The sequence below is a fragment of the Polypterus senegalus genome, chromosome 4, assembly GCF_016835505.1.
Source record: "Polypterus senegalus isolate Bchr_013 chromosome 4, ASM1683550v1, whole genome shotgun sequence".
In the NCBI taxonomy this organism is placed as follows: Eukaryota; Metazoa; Chordata; class Cladistia; order Polypteriformes; family Polypteridae; genus Polypterus; species Polypterus senegalus.
In genome coordinates this window covers 62,623,071-62,644,648 of record NC_053157.1, presented here as the reverse complement: position 1 = coordinate 62,644,648, position 21,578 = coordinate 62,623,071, and the positions used below count along the sequence as shown (strand labels likewise).

The following is a 21,578-nucleotide window of genomic DNA, read 5'->3' as shown; positions in this document are numbered from 1 at the left end:
AATAGTTTAGTGTTGCAGCCTGTTGGGTATCAAAAGAAACTTTAAACTTGATAAATAAGTCCATTTTGAAGCAGCAGGCATTCTGGTCTCAGGGAAACATGTTTTCTGCATTTTGGAGTTGTGTACTATATATGGCAAGAAAATGTAGTTGGAAATAATAAATTTTTAACATAGATTCTTGGCACATGGGAATGACTTATGCAGGAATTTGTTTTGTTCACCGTGACTGCCATGGATGGAGTTTTCATGTAAACAGCCCTCCTTGATGGATGCTACTGAGCCAAATGAGAACTCAGTATGGTAGAATAATCCTGAAGGAAAAGAGGGGTGTGTGTGTGTGTGTGTGTGTGTCTGGCTGTTTTCAGCAATCTTGCCTTTCAACTAAAGTATTTTGTAAACGCACATATAAAGGATGTGAAAGTAAAATGAGAATGTTTATAGTTTATATGTTTAAAAAGTACAATTGGAACTTCTGCAGCTTCAAAGCTAACAACCTGAAGGTGAAAGATTGTTGAGGACACAGAGAACGAGTAAATTGAAAGAGGGAAGCCAAATTTCTTTTAAAAAGAATAAAAAAGGTATGCCCTATCAAGTCATGCATGGATAAGGAACAACATTTACAGCTTTAAAGTGGAAATGTTATCATAGATTTGTTTAATGTTTCTTCTGGTGCTTCTCTTAATTGCAATTGTAAGCCACTGGGAGAGATGCTGATTAAAAAATACAACTCACTGCCAACGCTTTTAGGCCAATGATTGTTTAATACAATTGTGAAAAAATTAACAAACATATCTTTTTATCCTGTCAAGATATCTTTTATTTGCCTATGAACTTAACGGTTAAAGCTAGTGGTAGACTTTTTAAATCTGCAAACTATCTTGATTAATTTTTGGGACTGTTTTTTGTGTGTGTTTGAATTTTTTTTTTATTCTAAATCATTGAAATAACATATTCCACTACTAGGTTAAAATAGTTATCTACAGTAGATATAAATGAAAAATCAGATATATCCATGTTCAGTAATAATAAAGTAAAACAATTTATCAGTAAGAGCCCTATTGGCTAGATTATAAGTGATATTTTTGGACTAGTATGATGACCATTAAGCAGGATTCCTCACCGAGCACGTTGTGTTTTGCTGGGTAAAATGCCTTCTTTGTGTTTTTTTTTTTAAACTATGAAAGTGGCAACATATTACAATACACACCATGTATTCTGTTTTAGTTGAAATAAGGTAAAGATATAATACATTAAAAGTTCATTTTTATTTAAAAGGATCTACACATATGTATGTGTATTGCCGTTTCCAAAGAAAATTGGGGGAAGTCTCCTGCTCCTTTGCCATTTGAGATAATAATTTATTTTAGAAGGACAGGACATTCAGTGAAAATATTCCATATGGAAAATTCATACTCACGGCAGTAGTACAACTTGTTTTCATTTAAAACAACTCTGACAATTCGTAAATATAAAAAATATTATAAGAAAAAGGATAAAAATACCAGTTTCATTTAACTAGAATAGTCTATTGGGTCAGAATTTGAATAGAAATTAAATTCAGAAAAGTCAGAAAACCTAATTAATAACCTTAAACTACTTGTACCCTGTATTCTTGAGATTCTTACAGTGATGCATATATCCATTAATGTGCACTGTTTAAATGGGTTCCATCTGCATTTTTAGTCCATTTCACACAAATACATTTACATATTCTTTGTTTAAATTAACAATTTAAACTTCATGGCAGAAATACAAAATTTTCATGCATAAGTCACATATATAAGTATATAAATATATAAGTGAGGAGGAGGTTTGATCATGAAATTATCATCTCATTAAGAGTAACCTACCAAATCCTGGACTTCCTTCAAGGGGGAAAGAATGGATAAATGGCCTTTTTAAACATTTCGAGGAATAAGAAAAGTGCATAATGAGAAGTGTGGCTGCATACCACTCTGCTGTCTGCATTGGAGAGGATGCTGTGAAGGTGATCAGCTATACATTTTTTTTCAATATCGCCAAAGTGGGTACAGTATATTTCAGCTATTGTCAAAAAGGCTCACCAAAGCCTCTACTGGGTGGTCCAGATCTAATTATGCAATTTTCATTACGCTATAACTTGTTAAGTTTATTACATAGAGAATTCACAAAAAATTCTTTTTGTTGCCGATAGATGGCAGCACCTGCCCTGCATTCCAAAATGGTGGGGAGACGGTTGTCAGTTGATCAGCAATTCTTTTGTCTTGCTTTGTTTTCCTGCATTGTATTAAAAGTTGCATAATTAGATCTGGACCACCCTATACTTTAGGAGTAAAGTGCAGATTTGTATAGTTGCACATTAGAGTCCATCCTTCATGGCTGCATTACACTCTTGTGTGGCACCTGCTCAGCTCAAGAGTGTAAAGAAATGCAGAGGAGGTAAACGGCTCTATAGAATTTTACAAGCACTTAGCTGTAGTACTAGGGTGTTGTAACGTGTTAGCCATTATGAATGTAGAGATGAGCCAAGCAATCTTTTTATTGTAATCTTTTTAGTTAGCCAATAAAAGGTGTCATTTTGCTTGGCTCTTCTCTACAAGCACTTAGCTTTATTGGTACCCTTAGAGCTCATTGAAAAAGTACTGTATGCCTCCTGAACGTGAGAAACTGAAAAGCAATTATCTTACGAATACCTGCATGCCTTTGATATGTCATTGAGTAAAGCAAAGCAAGTGTGAAAAGAAGTATTGCTTATTCTACAAAGATATTCCAAAATAACCTGGACAACATTTGTTGGTATCCCTAGAAAACATCATACATAATTGGATTACAGTATAGTGATTTTTCACATTAGCTGTTTTCTTTAATTTGTATCACACGTGTCTTCAATTGTGCAGTCAGTCATTCAGCCTGTTTAAATGGAGAAAAGCAGTCATTCTGTTGTTTGGTATCATTGTGTGTCCCACAGTGAACATGCACCAGAGAAAGTAAAGGAGAGAGTTGTCTAAAGGAAATCAGAAAGAAAATTACAAAGCAAAGGTTGTAAGTCAATCTCCAAGCAGCTTGATGTTCATGTGACAACAGTTGCAAATATTATTAAGAAATTTAAGGTCCATTTAAAGTACAGTCCGTAGCCAACCTCCCTGTATGTGGCAGCAAATGGAAAATCAAAAATTGGCAGAAGGGTAGTGAGAATGGTAGAGAAAGAGTCAAGGGTGACTTCCAAAGAGACACAAGCTGAATCCCAAGGTCATGGTCTATTAGTCTCATCATACCACCAGTTACTTTTTGAGTGACTTAGGGTATAATGGAAGAAGACCCAGGAGGATTCCACTGTTGGAAGAAAAAAAGAACCAGGATGGAATTTGCTAAAATATATAATGGCAAGGCACAGTGCTTCTGGGGGGAATGTCCTTTGGACAGATGAGACAAAACTGGAGCTTTTTGCCGAGTCACATCAGCTGGATGTACACAGATGAAAATATTTATTAAGCTTTCAAAAAAAAAAGAAAACCATTACCACTGTGAGACATGGAGGAGGCTCTGTTATATTTTGAGACTGCTGCGTTAGGCATAGGGTGCCTTGAGTCTGTGCAGAGAACAATAAAATCTCAAGACTATTAAACCATTCCGGGGTGAAACATATTGCCCAGTGTCAGAACAGGAGGCACCCAGGAACTATTCTGAGGTGGTCTTCTATGAGTCCTGATTTCAATCCTATTAAACATCTATAGAAAGAACTGAAACATGCAATCTGGAGAAGGTCACTTTCAAACATGACACAGCTGGAGCAGTTTACTCAGGAAGACTGGGCCAAACTACTTGTTGATAGGTGCAGAAGTCTCACTGAGAGCCACAGGAATCATTTGTTTGTAGTGATTGCCTCTAAAGGTTGTGAAAACAAAATACTGTATTAGGTTAAGGGTTCCATCATTTTTGTCCATGCCATGTTCATTTGTTACTATTTGAAATACTGTATATATTCTCATATAAGTTGGGTCCTGAAACCTGAAAAATCGATCATAAAATCAGACCCTGACTTTAAACGGCCATTAAAAAATGTGACACTTGATTTTTTTTTTTTCTTTCATCTTCTTGCTTCCTCTCATCTCGCACTAAGTTTCTCAAACACATCGAATTTTGTTTCAGCAGCACAGTTACAATTTCTTTCGCCACTTCGACTTTTAATTTAAAACTTTCTTCTGAACAAACACTCTATCGTAGATAAGGGATGCTCTTACAATAAAAGTATATGAGGGTGTGAGATACAAAAAAACACAAAACAGTGCAAATGTTGCTTCGGAATAGTTTGGGTATTAATTACTGTGTGGTGACATAGGCACAATACATAGAAAAAAAGGAAGTGTGCTCTGTGGTTACTCTCTCAGGTGGGAGTTAGCATATCATAAGCTCTTGGACCAGTAGCGAGTTTTTCCACATTCAACTTATACGACCGACATTATAAAATACTGGAAATTATATGGTAAAATCAAGCCCCTACTTATCCGCGGGAGAACTTAAACGTGAGTATATACAGTACTCTGTTGAATCAAAACTCTAAAGCAAAGTCTGAATATATTATATACAGAATAAGCAATGGTGGTTTACAATTACTTTTGTCAATTTCAAGTTATTTCAGAGACAATGGTGGGTTCTTTTTTTGTGGAAGGGTACAAACAAATATCTTTCTAGCTTTCTGCCTTGAAAAGAAAAACGGTGTAATTTATTGTATTTAACATTATATATACTAAAAATGTAGTACTGTGCAAAAGCACATAGCACTAAGGCACAAAAGTGTAAATGCTTTAAAAAAAAAAAAAAAAGTCCTGAATAGTTTTTATTAATTAATAAACCTTCTAGAAACCTCACTAAACAGAAAAAAATAATAAACACAAAACCACCTTAAGCAGTTTCCCTTAAAAACAGCAGCAGTTTTCGTACATTCACTTGCATGCAGTTTCTGAAGGTATTTGCATGGTAGGTTGTTCCAAGCCTCTTTGACGTTGGAGGACTTGCCACAGTTCCCGTGTAGACTTTGGCTGCCTTACTCGCTTTTATGTTTGCATGTAATCCCAGCCTAGCTCAGTGACACAGATTCGGGCATTATGGGGGCAATACCATCCATTATGCAATTTTCAAGTCTTGTTTTCACTGCGTATAGTTTTTGGCATGTGTTTGGGGTCATTTTCATGCTGTAGAATGAAGTTGGGACGGATCAGACAACCACTTTTATGGTATTGCATGCTGGATAAAAATCTGCCTGTACTTCTCATCAGTGAAGGGGCCATCAATTTTGTGCAAATCAGCAACTCAGTTTGTGGAAACTCTACCATGCTTTATTGTTTCCTGCAGTCATTCATCTTGTACCATTCTCAAGCATGTGGTGGTCATGCTGTCTTCTGTTAGAGACTTGTCAGTTCAAAGTACCTGCTGCTAATTTTTCAACATCCCAGTCCTTTGTTATTTCATACGTAAGTAAGTTGCTTGGATTTATTTCCAAATCTGTTTGGGAGCAAGTCTTCCATGGAGACTAATTCTAATAAGACTTCTTTTGGTCATAATTTGGTATACCAGGGTTTTAGTGGTTGCTAAAAGTGCTAAGTTGGTAATGGTATTGGATATCTTCCAATTTCAAAAGGTGTGTCCGCCCAAAATCCCTTTGCTTATTTGTTTGTGTTTCTGTAGAATAGCTTGAATAATACATCTAGAAACCCCTTTTCTACCATGAAATGTCTGCTTGGGAGAGACCTTGATGAAGAAGGATGAGTGTCTTGTGGCTGTGCTCACTTTTACCAGAGTGTAAGATTTGCAGGTTAAACCATCACATGTACCTCAACCTCCCCTTTTTAGTATGACAGTTTCTTACCCAGTTGCATTCCCCTTCAGAGCTGTTTCTGTTTCAGTTAATCACTTTGGTTCAGCCTACACATTATATCATCAATCATTGGCGCCTCTTTGATATATCTGCTTAATCAGCACTGGGCTATATGCCTACAAAGATCTTACAATTTTAACAGGAAAGTAGTCTCTATGAGTTTTAAGCTTCTTTCTTTAAGGACACCCAAAATATCTTAAGGTATTACTTTACTTTTTTGTAAAAGGAATGTTTGGAACAATAAAAGACACTTTTCATTTGAAATACAAATCCATAAGACATAAAATAACTAAGACAAAGTGCCCAGAACCTTTGCACAGTACTGTGTCATGTGTACAGTATTTATGTCTAGGTAAACAGCGAATGTGTGCACGTGTATGTTTATGTATGTATATGTGTGTTTGTGCAGTATTTGCCACAGATTTTACATAGTGAACTATATACTTCATACTTTTGTAGGGCTACTTATATTAGTCACTAGATAAAGAATGTGCTCTTCATACAAGTTGCGGGTCCAGTTTCCAGTGGAGGTTGAGTGAAGAACAGTTAAGCCATGCACCATCTGATTGCCCTTTCACAGTTGTGCTCAACCAATGCCAAGCTTCCCTTACAAAGTATATTAATTTTTATTTAATCCAACCAACCAATTAAATGCTGTCTTGTCTGCTGGTTTACATTTTGAAATTGTGTGTGCAATGTTGTTTTATGATGGCATACACAAATGTAAGTAGCATTTCCTACAAGTTGGGCTATCTGACAAGTGCCCCTAATATTTATTTAAAACGTTATTAGCTTTTTTGAGAGTCATGGTAAAATTTGATTTTATTAATACAAACAAAGCATACTTTAATAATATTGACTGATTTCATATTGACAGAATTTCTTTGAACTCTGTTGGACAGATGAGAGAAGAATGTAGAGATACATTCATGATCCCATATTTTCTGTTCCATAGAGTGGTGTGCTAACAATAGAAGTAGGAGGAGGCCACGGAACATACGTGATTAACAAGCAGACACCAAACAAGCAAATTTGGCTGTCTTCACCAGTCAGGTAAGTTAATCAAATATTATATTTTTTATATGCTATGCCAGATCACATGTCTATTAAAGTGTGTATAAAATGACAAATATATAAAGCTATAAAAATAACTGATTTTGTCCATTTCTCCCAACTGAGGATGCATATTTGGGATTTATACTTTCTCATTGGCAAATCTTTTCTGTGATTTACAAATGCATTGAAGTTAACTTCCCATTTACCAGTTCATGGCTGGGATCCTTACATTTTAATGTAGTTTATGTTGGTAATAAATAATATGGTTAAAAAATGAAACAGTGTAGATGCAGATCATATGGCATGCTATTTTTCCAATCATCCTTTGTTTAAATGCAGTATAAAAGATTTTGTAACATTTAATTCTTTATAAAAGAATTTGTAACATTATTTTGCAATATGTTTAAACTCAGTTTGCAAAGTCGAAAATTTAATGTGATTGCTGTGACTATTTTCTGATTATTAATTGTATACTTTGGTTCATTGGTCATGCAGTGTTAAGCACAGCATATTCATAGTTCTGGAAGATGTGATTTGAATCCCAATCCAGTTCATTTTCTGAGCATTTTATTTACTTTCCCTTTAGCTATGTTACTTTATCTGAGGTCTCCAGTTTGCTCTCCACATTCCGATGACATGTAGCTTAAACTGATTAACAACTGTAAAGTAGCTTAATTTTAAAAAAGTGTGTGTATGTATTTCAGAGTGAGGTCTATCATGAACTGGAAGTTCAATAAGATTTGATTCCAAATTTGTACCTGATGCTGCTGGAATAACTCCCTGTGATCATGAATTGGAATAAGTATATAGTACTGTGGGTGGCACGGTGGCGCAGTGGGTAGTGCTGCTGCCTCGCAGTTAGGGGACCTGCGTTCACTTCCCGGGTCCTCTCTGCGTGGAGTTTGCATGTTCTCCCCGTGTCTGTGTGGGTTTCCTCCCACAGTCCAAAGACATGCAGGTTAGGTGGATTGGTGATTCTAAATTGTCCCTAGTGTGTGCTTGGTGTGTGTGCGTGCGCGCCCTGCCCGGGGTTTGTTTCCTGCCTTGCACCCTGTGTTGGCTGGGATTGGCTCCAGCAGACCCCCGTGACCCTGTTGTTAGGATATAGCGGGATGGATGGATGGATACTGTACTGTGCCCTTTTCCTGTATTAAAAATCTTTTTTTTTTTTTTTAGTGGTCCTAAACGATATGACTGGAATGGACACATATGGGTTTATTCTCATGATGGTGTCAGCTTATACGCCTTGCTGACAGATGAATTTTCTTCAGTCTTCAATACCAAAATAGACCTCCATCGCCACATTCCAAAATGTACAATTCAAAATTGATTTGGTGAAAAAAGTCAATTTAAAAGACTGTTAAAAATTACTGAGACAATGAAATGGGGGAAAAAGAAATGAATGCAACTGCACAACTAATACACACCTGTTCCTGGCACCTTCAGGGGCTGCTTTTCTGTAGCTCTGCTTTTGAAGAGGCTGCTATACTGATGCTGCAAAACATTTTTAACACGAGTGTGTAATTTAAAAAAAAAAAAAAAAAAGGTGAATATGAACAATACTTGAAATGTGAACTAACATTAAAATATGAAGTAGATTCATACTTTCTTTAAATGCAAATTTAAAATATGTTGTTCTCAATGTATATAACTTGTTTTAGTAGTTTTGTCATGGCAATAAACTTGCATTTTAAATTAGATTGGTTATGATAATGTCTTGTACAACATCTGCAATGCCATGCTACGACCAAACTGAACTCCATTTTTTTTAGGTTTCATTTATTTTTATTTTGTTTAATTTGTGTTAACTGCAATTTTTCTACTATTATCCTTTGATACTCTTCAGTTTACAGGATTCCACCTTATAGATTTCTGTCTTGTACTGTATTCTGTTACAATATTTTTATTATAGTGCTGCTGATGTATCATATGTTATAGGTGATGAATGATTTCAAACCAGACACTAACATACTAGATCAAATGAGATGTTAAAAGGTAAGCTGATTGTTTATTGTGACACATGACTACATAAAAATATATTTCTGCATATTCCTACATGCAGTTGAAGTGCAGGAAGACAGGCGGAGATTTCATAAAACCAAAACACACACTCTTGACAGCTCTCTTTGGGGACTAAATAACAACTTCTCATGCAGACTTTCACTAAAAGTAGTAGTGACAGTACTATGTTTTTTAGAATCCAATGATAAACTTATTTACAAAATATCCAACGTTACTTTTATATCAGTTGTGTTGCCATCACCTGACTGGCCAGTAAAAGCAATAAGTTTTATAGTAGTAGTTTGTGGAAATTCGATCAGTCAAGGAAATGAGAAAATGGGTATCAAATTTAAAAGCTTGGTCTCCTTTGAATGTGTTACTGCTGATTTTCTGGAAGTTTTTACTGCACAATATTTTAACAAAAAATAATGTTACCATCAATAATGTAATTGGATGAGTCAGCAGATGAGGACACAATACAAAGCAAGATGTAGGTGCATAAGGGTGACAAGTGATTTTTTTTGGAAATAAGCCAACAAAGACAAAGTGTTCAATAATTGCAGTGCAGAAAGTTTAACAGAAAAATAATTCAACAAAAAAGTACACTGTCCACACGGAGGTTAAAATCAATTAAATATATAGTCAATTAAAAGCAGGAAACTGTTCTTAAAAACCTCAGGTGCAGTCCTTAAAAAGCTGCCATCTCCTAGGCTTAACCCCAAATGGGTTCTTGCAGCCAAGGAGGTACCAGATCTGAAGTTCAGCCAACCTTCCACGCTGCTCCTTGGCTTGGGCCCCTTGTAGACCTCTTAGACCAGGTTTATACTTCATACAACGCATGCTCCAGTGGACACTTCTGCTACACAAGCATTTTACTGTTTATACTTGCACGTATACTTTACATAAATCTTGAAGAATCCACCAGGTGGCAGTGTGAGATATCATCACGGTGAGAATAGAATCGGCTTCACTATGTTGTGAATTTTCTGGAACACCCATTAAATTCCAATGATAACTTACCGCAATATCTCTGAAAAGGATGTTTAATGATTAAATCCATCTGTCCAGGGATGTGTCCATTCCAGCAAGCACTGGGCACGAGGTAGAAACAATCCCTGGATGGGGCAACAGCTCATCGCAAGGTGAATACAAGCACTCTCATACACTGGCGTCATTTTAGTGTCACCGAATCTGCATATCTTTGGAAGGAAACCCTGGAGCACACTGTGGAAACCCAGCAGGAAAACATGCAAACTCCAGGCAGGGAATATCAGCGACGTGACTCCCTGCAAGACAGCAGCACTAACGCTCCACCACCGTGTCACCCCCATGTGTGTAATTATTAAACATATTCATTATTTAAGTGAAATTAATGATTTATCTGTAAAATGTAACATACATACTTTAATGCATTTTATCATGAAAGTGATATCAAGTATAAATCTTAAGGATTCTAAATGTGCAGAGAGTTGGAATATCATGCAATTAACGTGTTCTGTGTGGCGATCTATTGCTGTTTGCCGCTTCTGTCAGGTCAGGAGGAAGCACCAGAAAAAAAAGACGGCACAGAAGATGGTATGTGAGACTTATAAAATGCATTGTATCATTACGATTGGGAATATGCAATGTTTGAATATATACAAGCACCACAAATGCATTTCTATGTCGGCATTTTGCTTCACCACATCGAACCATTAATCAAACGTCGAAGCGCGCACATTGATCTCGTAGGATCCGCAAAGAGGCTTTCTGTCACATGTAAGTAGTAAACAATAACTCTGCTGTCACATTCCAACTTTTATCACATGCTGGTACTGCAACTCGCGCACACGTCGCTCTAATTTCTGAGGACCTGCTCAGAGGACGCATCACATGAACGCTGGAAATGCGTGGCAGCCATGATGCATATGCGTTCTGAGCGTGAAGTATAAACAAGCCCTTAGGCTCTTGGCAGGGCACCACATCAAGCCTCTGACTCCCGCCGCCAATCTCGCGGCCCTGTGGTCCATGATACCACACGCAGGACGCCTCTCAATCTTTCACTTCCTTGCAACTGTGCTGTCTCACTCGAGTCGCTCCAACTGAGCAGCGTTTCTGCCATTCCAGCTCCCAGGTCACTCAAGTGGAATGGCCATCAGCCCCCGAACGCCGTTCACATGCTCCCCTACAGACTTTCCTTTTGACTGCCTGTCTTCTCCGGATCTTGTTCACTTGTTCTTTTTAGTACTCTCTTTTTCATAAAGTGATTCCCACCCTTTCTTTTCAATTGACCACTTTTCCTTTCACATTCCGGCTCTTTCTTATATGCCTCCGTTGACACAATGTCTCAGTCGCACACCAGAGGAAGCCAATGATGCAACTGAGACGACCGCATTCTAGCTTGCCAAAATTACATTTTGCTTTCAAAGGGAACTTCTCAAACCTGCAGATGTTGTCTGATCAAATAAGTAATCACTGGGAGGGTTTGTCTTAAACATTTTGCTGTGAGAAGGTGTAGTGGAAGTTGAGTTTGTAGGAAGCACCTTTACAAAGACAACTGCCTGATGATGACCGCTAGACACTGTGGTGGATGGCCGGGGCCCTTGCCTGGCAGGGACACATCCACGCTGGGAGAACTGGGGGAGCCAGCCTATTCAGAGCGTTACCTTCCCCGGAGAACTAGATGGCAGCCCGTCTGGGTTGCAGCGGAGCCTAGAACTCACACAGGGCTTCATGGGAGTTGGAGTTTGGTGCAGCCCTGTTGGGATCCAGTGGTACCGCCAGGGGGTGATGTAGCTGCTGCTGAGCCTAACAAAGCAGCTCTTCCACCACACCTGGAAGTGCTGCTGGAAATAGGTCATCAAGCACCTGGAGCACTTCCGGGTGCCTTATAAAAGAAGCCAGAGTCGGGAGGAGGGAGATGAAGTTGCCAGGAGGAGTGGAGGAGGAAAAGAAGAAGAAGAAGAAAAAGGTAAAGAGTTGTGTTTGCTTATTGTGTTTGGGACTCTGTTGCTCTGCTTGTGGGAGATGTTTCCCACAAAGGAAAATAAATAAATAAAAACCTTGTGTGCATTGAAGTCGTGTCCTACGCCTGTCTGTGTCGGGGCTGGCCTTTACAACACACATTTCACTGTGTCCCACAATGATAGGCCCCTAGATAATGAAAAGGAATGCATGAATTCCTGATTTAAAAATGGTAAGAGCAAGGTGCTGTAATTAACTCCATAGCTGCCCTACATTTCATTAGCAGCTTTCCCAGTCCTTTACCCATCTCTGACATTTGTACTTCATACCACCACAAAATGACAAATTATCCTGTGTTTTGTTAATTATGGTTGATAGGAGCAAATTAACAAAACTGATTTTTTCAGTTAAAAGTCTGCACGTCTCTTTTTGAAGACCATATCTCTGAGCACATCATGTAGTGCTTTGTTGTTATATTCTTTGTTCGGCCATTGAATTCTTAACTATTGGTTTCCAAAATTAAAGTCTGTGTGGGTTTCTGGGCAGAAAAATAACACCTTTTTATTGCTGTATCTCTGTTCCTACTGCTGGACCCCATGGCTGTTCCTCTCATAGTTTACCTGTTTTTTTCACACACAATGACTCTTTCCTTTCAGCTTGCTGGTGAGAGGAATACTGCCCAGCCTCTGTATGCCCCACTTGTCATGTCATATATGCTAAACATTGGTCAACCATATCCAAAGGGCCACAGGAGGTGGAGGTCTTAATAAGCAAGTGTTCCCAAATCTGTGATCCCATTTATTGTCATTTCTTTTTGTATTTTGTGGTTAGATAAGCAACAATTTATAAACTATTGAAATCGTCAGAAAAAAAACTGAAATGTAGAGCTGTCAGGTAATTGAAAAGAACTACTCTGGGCATCTCTCTCCTAGGAGGAATCGTTTGCTTGTGCATTAGCGGTAGGAGGAAAAGTAAAAGGGATACCGTTTTTCGGATGTTAGCGGCTCTGCAACTTTGTCTTTCTTCTGAGGTTTTCTTTTGCTGATTTGCTGGCCCCGCTTGTGTTATTAGCAGCTAAGCGAGTTTTCTGTTTCCTCGGAGGTGAAGTCCTTACCCCGACTCCACCTCTCACTTCCAGGCCGAACAGACACACACACTTCCACACGTAGACGTTTATACTGTATAAGACTAGCAGACCTTGTGCGCTTCACTGCAGTCGCTGTAGTTGGAATAATTATGTATCTACATGCGACTTATAGAGCTTCTTTATATACAACATTTTTGGTTTGTCCTCCTGGAGCCAAAATATATAAATTTTCTCTATGACTAATTCGTGAACATGCTACATAAAAAATAGAAATGGGAAAAATGGCAACACTGCCGGGAACAACAGTAAATGAGATAAAGTAAAAGTCTACTAAACACTAAAGTACAAAAACGAAGTAGAAAGTAACAGTAAACCGCAACACCACTGGGCACACCGCGTCTACTAAACACTAAGAAATACTAAGTAGAAACGCTAAAGAAAAAAATACTATTCACTAAGTACTGCGTCTAGTAAACAGTAAATCAGTAAAGGAGAGAGGACTAAACACTAAGGAAAAAGAACGGCAAGACCGCGTCAGCTGCGGAGCTCAACTCGGAGCGAAATGAAGTGAATGGGAGGGGAGATGATCACGTGACTCCCCCACCTGCCTTAACTCTCCATCTACACACAAACACAGTCTCTCGGATCCCAACTCTCCTTTATATGTATAGATGTGTGTGTGTTGAGTTCATGTTGTCTGGGAGAGTCTTTCCCTGAACACCTGCTCATGCCTCAGGTACTCCAGTGACCTTTAAAAATGGTGACTTAGGATTGCAGGTTGGACTGACAATAGAGATCTGTTCTAATCCATCCATCATATGCTCAATGTAATTTGTTATGCCAAAACATTCCTTCCAGGTGTATGTGAGATTGTCTTTGTGTTGGGTACAGGGGTATGGGAACAGCTTTATTGGCCCTGTATTTTCATCTATACCAGGGATCTCAAACTCTGGTCCTGAAGGGCTGCAGATTTTCATTCTAACCCATTTCTCAGTTAGCGACCTGTTTTTGCTGCTAATTAACTTATTCTGGATTAATTTTAGTGGACTTGATTTTTAAGATTTGTTCCCCTGAATTTCTTCAGCATTCCTCTGAATTGCTTCATTTATTTCCTTAAACAGAAATGAAATGTAAAGTGAGTGAGCCAACAGAAGACCAACTAAGTCAGGCCGATTCTTGTTGTTAATTAAACCCGTTCTTAAATTTCATAGCTTGTTGCTGCTCTTGTTGTGTAATAGCAGACATTTTCAAAATCATTGATTTTTTTCTTTACTTTTCTAAGAGCAGTGTTAAAATGTTTTGGGGTCCTGAGCAGATCAACATTCCTGAGACCTTCTCCCTTTTTATTTTCAGATATGGTGTGATTGACTGGTCGTCTTTTGGTTCCTTTTGTATCTCATTATTGCTTGGCTGCTAATTAAGGAAAAAGAAATAATAATTGTGGCTGAGGCTTCAAGAGCAAGTCAATTAAAAATAATTCAAAATTAGCAGCAAAAAACGGGTCACTAATTAAGAAAAGGGTTAAAATGAAAACCTGCAGCCACTGCGGCCTTCCAGGCCTGGAGTTTGAGATCCCTGCACTATACCTGTGTGTGTGTGTGTGTGTGTGTGTGTGTGTGTGTGTGTGTGTGTGTGTGGTGTGTGTTGCACATGTGCGACCTTAACTTCTCAGTTCAGTGATGGGGCTCAAAGGTGAGAGCTCATTATTGTCAGCATTAAAATGAAAAATGCCCTTTTTTTAAATTGCGTTTGCATTTCCACGTCAAGACTTTCCCTGCAAAGAAGCAGGAATAATCTAATACTCTTCACTCATGTAATGTTAGTCCTAGAAATCTAAAATAAGGAAGCAGATGAATATCACAAATGCACAGAGCACGAGAGTGACGTCTTGATTAGGCCCACCTATGAGGAGGAGGAGGAGGACTGTGCTAACTTTAAGAAAGCCACCAAGGAAGCCTACATGTGCTCCTTAAACTTCATGGAAATGAAGCCAGCAGTATGATGCTCTTGTTTCAAAACAGCACAGGGTGTATGTAGAAAATCATGTTTTTAATCGTTTGCTGGCCTTGTGTTGTCCAAACACTCATTTTCAAATCCTTGACTGATCATTATGGAGTTTGCATGTTCTCCCTGTGTCTCGGTTGGCTCTCCTGACAGTACTGTAATTTTCCTTCCGTGTGACAACGACCTGCTTGTATGGTTCGTTGTACTGGTGGCTGAGTTTGATTTAGTAACCTTAAGAATGTTATTTTTTGCTGATATGAAAAATATTTGTGAAAATGAAACAAATACAGGCGCACATTTTGTAAATCTTTGGCTGTAGGGTCCCAGAACAGGTGAAATATGAACAAATGGACAGACCTCCTCAGTAACGTTCCAGCCTACCCATCCTTCAAAAGTAGCCAGACTGTGACCAGACCCTTAACTGTTGCTCATCTCTGGTACAATCTGAAAGTTTTGGCAATGAAGTTCAGCAAAGTCTATGAAGATATTGTGGAGCCGACCCAGACACAGACAGGCGGACATGTTGTTAAAACACCACCACACGTTTATTTACACTATATTTACAAATACTGGTCACAAAGAACCCAGTCCATTGGTCACTCAGACCCCAGTCACATGCACAATTACCCCAATCACACACAGTCCTGGCCACAATGCCTTTTCTTCGGGCCGCCTCCACAGCTCTCCTGAGCTTTGTCCTTCCGCCTCCCGACTCCAGCCTTGAATGATGGGAGACGGCCCCTTTTATAGAGTCCCCGGATGAGCCTCAGGTGCTCCCGGCGTTCCTCTTCTGGCCACGCCCCAGCGTGGCGGAAGTGCCAGCTGTCCTCCTGGCAGTTCTCCGGGCGCCGTCCTAATTCTTCCCCCCAGCACTTCCTGGTGTGGCGGAAGTGCTGGGGTAACAGGTCCCCAAGGCATTGGGGCGCCTCCTGGCGGTGACCACGGGCCCCTACAGGGTGGAGCTTCCATGCCCTGTACCTGTGGCCCTCAAAACAACCAGGAAGGCGACCCCAACGTGATCCAGGGTGGGCACAGACCCACATCCGGTCCCTCATGACGTCCCGGCCGGGTCATAGCCCCTGGCATCCCTGACAATATATAGATAGATAGATAGATAGATAGATAGATACTTTTTAGAGATTCAGGTGTGCAGTAGAAAATGTGGAGGTCTTAGGATGATTTGACCTCTTCATGAGAGAACATCATCCTGCTTTCCTGGACAGGTAGATTTTGAATGGACTGTTTAAACATTGAAACAGAAAATAAATGTACAAAAGAAAAAGAATGATTACATAGCATTGATCACTTAAAGGAAGAAAGCACAAAAAAATAACCGGGCAGCTGTCTGAAAAGCATGAAAACTGCTTTACAATCTTGATCAGAGAGTCTTAGAATAGGAATCAAAATTCAGATGTTTCAGGTCTGACATACCGTACCTGTTATGAGCAACATTGACTTCATTACCAGTAATCATTTCATCCTTCGAGTTAAAACGGTGCTGCTTCACCACACACATAATATATATAATAGGCAGGAGAGGTTTAAACTGTGAAGTGATTTAACTGCCAATTACACGGAGTGGCGACTTTTTCACAAGAATGTATCCTTCCCATATAATTAACTGTTGAATGAGACAACGCTATTTATGGACAGTGGCAAAGGATTGTTTGTGCAATTCTGAAGGAGAATAAGTACATATTATAGTGGGGGTGTTTTTAAATTGATGGCTTGGAGATTTTACTGTCACTTGTGCTGTGCACGTGAGCTGCATGTGTCTTTATTGGTGTTCTGCAGTGTAATGTCAGTCTTATTGTCTTTATTTCTTTATTTTTCTCAACCCTTTATTGAACCAAGAGGAGCCTAGAAGGACACTCCTCTGAAACTTGCAAACCACAAACTGTGCCTTCATTTCAAAACTAAGTGTAGGCCCCCCTTCTGTCTCCCACCAGTGACTGAAAGCTTCCTGTCTTAATGAGACTATAGATGGACGCTGACCAAAATCCCTCTGAACTTCTTTTAAGCTCGAAGATCCATTCTTCCATGCTCAGACTCAGACTGTGCGATAACTGAAGCCAACCTGGGAGAACAACGGTGGGTCCAGATTGGCTCCTGCTTTTCCCTTTGAAGTTGCAGAGAACACGAGAAAGAGCCTCCAGCCCAGACTGACCTGAGGAAGGCTACAGATCACCACTGCACATGGCAAAGGTAAAGAGTCCTGCTTCTGAGTTTATGAGTACTGTACATAATGAAGTCAGGCATTCTGCAAGCCATTTCATTTTTCTTGTCGAATGTATAATACAGCTATCAGCTATACTAGAGAAATCTATAAAAGACTAGTTATGTATTTATGGAGTGAATATTTTAAACTCTTCTGAATAATGTAATTGTGCAGAAGTAAGTCAGACATGAACTAAGGAAGAACAATGCAGAAGAGACAGAGGTGGTGACCGTCCTGATTTGTTAAGGGACACTTGTAATGTAATCAGTTTAAGTTACAGAATACAGAGGACAGCAGAGAACATTCAAAGGAAATCAAAAGATGTTAGTATGCTTCCAGACAATACAATAAAATAAATGCACATTGTAATGCATAAGAAATGAACAGAACTAAAGACTGACTGCTGTGAAGATCTTACATTTTTTAGAACAACATGAGTGAGACAATATTTTTTCAATGATAAAAGTTAATTTTATAGTAGTAAACAATTTCTGACTCTGGATAACATTGTGTTGATAATTATTTATATTATAATTATTCTTTTGGAAATATTTTTGGCACGTGAAATATAAAATAAAAATAACGATGCAGGCCAGACTTGATTTCCAGTGCTGCTGACTTGCATGTGGACAGGTTATTTATTATCTGCGCCAGCCAGATTGTAACTGTTGTAGACTATTAAATGTAAAACCATCACTTCTCAGTTACTTTAACTTTTTGGTTAGGCTGGACCTTTGTGGGTCATGAGATCGATCCATTAGTTCAATCCATTTATCCTTAAGTTGTCAGCAGATTGCCAAGAATTTGCTACTAGTTTACAGGCAAAACCGGGATAAGGTGAGTAACCTGGTTAATGTAGAATTCTAGCTTCTAAAAAACTTACATTTCCATGTACAAGTGCATTTCTGGAGTTCTGCTTTGGCAAAATGCTTTGACATCATTAATCTGCGCAAAAAATAATGAAATGTCCTAATCGGCTGCCATGAATCTAAAAACAAGCGTGAAGCCGGTGATGAATTTCTTGCGTTTTATAAATTCGTTTAGTCCTTTGTGTGCTGTGAAGTAAATAACATTCAACCCTCTTTTATATCCTCAACCTGAGCCCCCGCGGTATGAACACTGGGCTGTTTTTATCATGCATTTTTATTACTCTTTAATTTAATTTTTTTTTTTGTATCAGTATGATGCTGCTGGATTATATGAATTTCCCCTTGGGATTAATGAAGTATCTATCTATCTGTCTCACTGTATCACCCGCTCACAGCTGGATTAAAACTAAACTGACACTTACTGACAGGTTTCTGTTACCGGAGTGCATGCAGCACACTATGTGACTGAGCCCTGTAAGGTGTGGCATAGCGGTACATTTGCTTCTTGCCTTACACCCAGTGCTGCTGGGATAATAATAATAATAATAATAATGATAATAATGCAGGTATTTTTACTTCAATACAGTAAGTACTGTACTAGGCTACTCATTACTTTAAAAAGTAATCTGATGATGTAACCACATGTTACTTTTAACACGTCACTGCTCCTGAGATTGTGCTGCTGAGCTTAACACAGTATGTTCAGCTCATCAACATAAATGTAGCAATTTCTGAAATATGAAGAGAGATTATTTCAACAAGGGGAAGGCATAAAGCAATCCTTTGGAAATGTATCTACTGGATGCTTCTACCTGTGGCTGCTGAAAGCGTGAGTGAAACTATCATATGTGTAGGCAAACAGAATGTAAGGACCCAGCACAAACTACAAAATCCTTCACTTTAACATGGTTAAGAGTTTACATCGCCTAATAACCGGCTTAGTCACCAAGAAATCTATCTGATTTCTCCAAATGAAATATATAGTCGTCTAAGATGGAAGGAATAATCAATGCAGTAGTGACAGAAGTGGCTCCCCCACTCACGATGTAAAGCACTTTGAGTTGTGAGAAAAGCGCTATAGAAATGTAAAGAATTATTATTTTATTACTGCAGAATCTTGTGATGCATCACCTGTTGGAAAGATTGCAACTGGATGGACGCACAGACACACTGACACTGATCCATTTATTAAGGTGTATTTTAGAAAGCAGATTTCTGTGAACAACCGTGCTAAGAAAGTGCGTATAAACACACTCGGTCAGTGAGATAATTGAGGAGTCATTCTTCTGAATGTATTTGTGTATACATATTATAAATATCAAGATAATAAAATGATACATGATGCCACTGACTTGTAGTTGGATGTGCTCTGCTCTTCTGCAACTCCTTGTAAGACCAACACTAAGATCACCCTTCTTGACTATAAAATGACAAAGCTCATCAGAATTTCTTTTCTGATTTTTTTCATAATTCATTTTTCGATAAAGTTGGAATTTTCTAGGCCTCAGGGGCTTGAGATTGCCCTATTAATGAAGACTATTTTTCCTTACGTTGCTTGCAAATAGTCAAGAAATTTTTGTCAATCAGTCAGCAAGCCAATCAGAAGCATGTAGACTTATATATAGATTTCTGTGTAATAGATGGTCCTACTAAATCCTGTTGCCAGATTCAAGAACACAGGTCCCAGATTGGATTGTAGCTACCGGTTTAATGAATCCCAATCAATCACAGAGGGCCAGCACATTACACATTTATTAGCATAAATCCATGCCCATCAGCATCCAGTTTACTGCAGTTTAAGGACATGGTGATTAATGTGGATGCAAGGTCTGCAAAAATGTCTTAACCGAAGAAAGAAAAATATCTTGTCAGTTGCAGAATTAGAGGTTAGTTTAGGTGAGGTGTAAAAATGAAAAATCAGTTCGTTTTCAGTATCTTTAATAGATGCAACTGCATAAACAAGCAATAATTCTTTTCAATAAGTAATCCGTCTCTCACAGATGCATGATTCATCCATCAGAGCTGATTTACAGAATTCAGCTGCCGTACGTCTCACAAGGCCACAACGTATAATAATAACCAGTCTGCATTATAAATGGGCTGCACATTAAAAGAATGTCATTTTCCCTTATTTTTAATTTCAAAAACAGCACTGGCCGCAGCCTTGATGCTTACACTCATGTAGTCTGATGACGCTGGGTACAGTGGTGATCTTGTTAAACCCGTGCTTTATCTGCACTTGCTGTTGCTCGGCACAGGGAATTCAGAAATGCACAGACAATCCAGTGATGCTTCCCATTTTGCTTGTAATGGCATCATCTGGATATTTTAAGTGTTCAGTCATTCAACAGTCATCTGTATGAGAAAATGTGCCTACAGAGGGTGGACATTCTCCAGGAAACTGTTCTTTTTAGAAACATAGCTCAGAGGTTGAAGGCTGGCCAACTGGGGAATCAGACGTTGTAATGAGGAAGATCCAATCAGGGAAAGGCTATGTAATCAGCAAAAATAAGTCTGAGTACGATTAGATTTTGGGTTTTTAAAAGTCTATCTTTTTATCCATCCACATTAGAGTGCTGAGTTGCTGTTTTCAGGAGTATGTTGCTCTAAAGAACATTTTCAAAAGCCTCAGTTTTTGCAGATTAAAAATGTTGGGGTAGTCTGAACGAAAGTTGTTCACTGCCATTGTGTGGAATGATAAAGGAGTTCTTTATAGTGTCATTAGGCTCTATCGCCTCACTGTGGTGGCTAATTCTGCATTCTAGTACTGTTTCCCTGTTGAAAACGAGCACAGTGTGACATTATGTGCATTATCTCCGAATACAGAACTGAAGGTATTGTACTGCAGGCATGTCAAACTCAATACCATTGGTGGGCCGCTTCGACTGCCATGCGTGTGTCAGCGGGCTGCACTGTAACAAATACTATTATACAAAGTTACTGTGGCTTTCTTTCCAATACTGAAACCTTTAAAAAATGTAACACTTAAAGTTTAAAGAAAAGCAATTTATTTCCATACACTCTCTGTACAACATTCTAGAATTAGAGTCTTAGCCTCTTAGCTAGGTCCTTATATTATTATATTATATTCATTGCTTATATAGGAGTCTTACAGTCTGAGATCTATTTCTTTCGTCCCGACACTTGGCATCTCTCGTTAGTAACCAGTTCGTCAATATCAGGCTTGAAATCTTGTGCAGCTGCAACTTTTATGAGGGATGAAAGATGCTTGACAGTAAGTCTTGAGCGATGTGGGGTTTTGGTAGCTTTCATTAACGAAAACAATTGCTCACAAAGGTAAGTGCTTCCAAACATAGACAGTACTCTTGATGCCAACTCACGGATCTGCACATGCGAGGGTGGCAGGTAAGCATACAAGCCTGGCACACCAACTTAGTTGTATTTTTGCCTTCAAAATAGAATCTGACTGCAGTTCAATCAATTCCATTTTGATATTCTCAGGCGCTTTCTCAACAATGTAAGAGAACAGCGCAAAGTCCTTCTCATGTGAACTGAAATCATGAAAACGCTCACTGAATTCATTGC

General features: G+C 38.8%; 1 protein-coding gene across 1 annotated transcript in view; it reads left to right on the top strand.

The window, feature by feature from the left end:
• The window catches only part of fxn (frataxin), a 25,216-nt gene extending 16,760 nt beyond the window's left edge, over nucleotides 1–8,456 (top strand). The window contains exons 4-5 of the mRNA XM_039750763.1: nucleotides 6,810–6,907; nucleotides 8,087–8,456. Coding sequence (XP_039606697.1) covers nucleotides 6,810–6,907; nucleotides 8,087–8,240 — 252 coding nt within the window. The 3' untranslated portion in view covers nucleotides 8,241–8,456. The remainder of the gene's footprint in view (nucleotides 1–6,809; nucleotides 6,908–8,086) is intronic.
• Nucleotides 8,457–21,578: the final 13,122 nt, after the last annotated feature.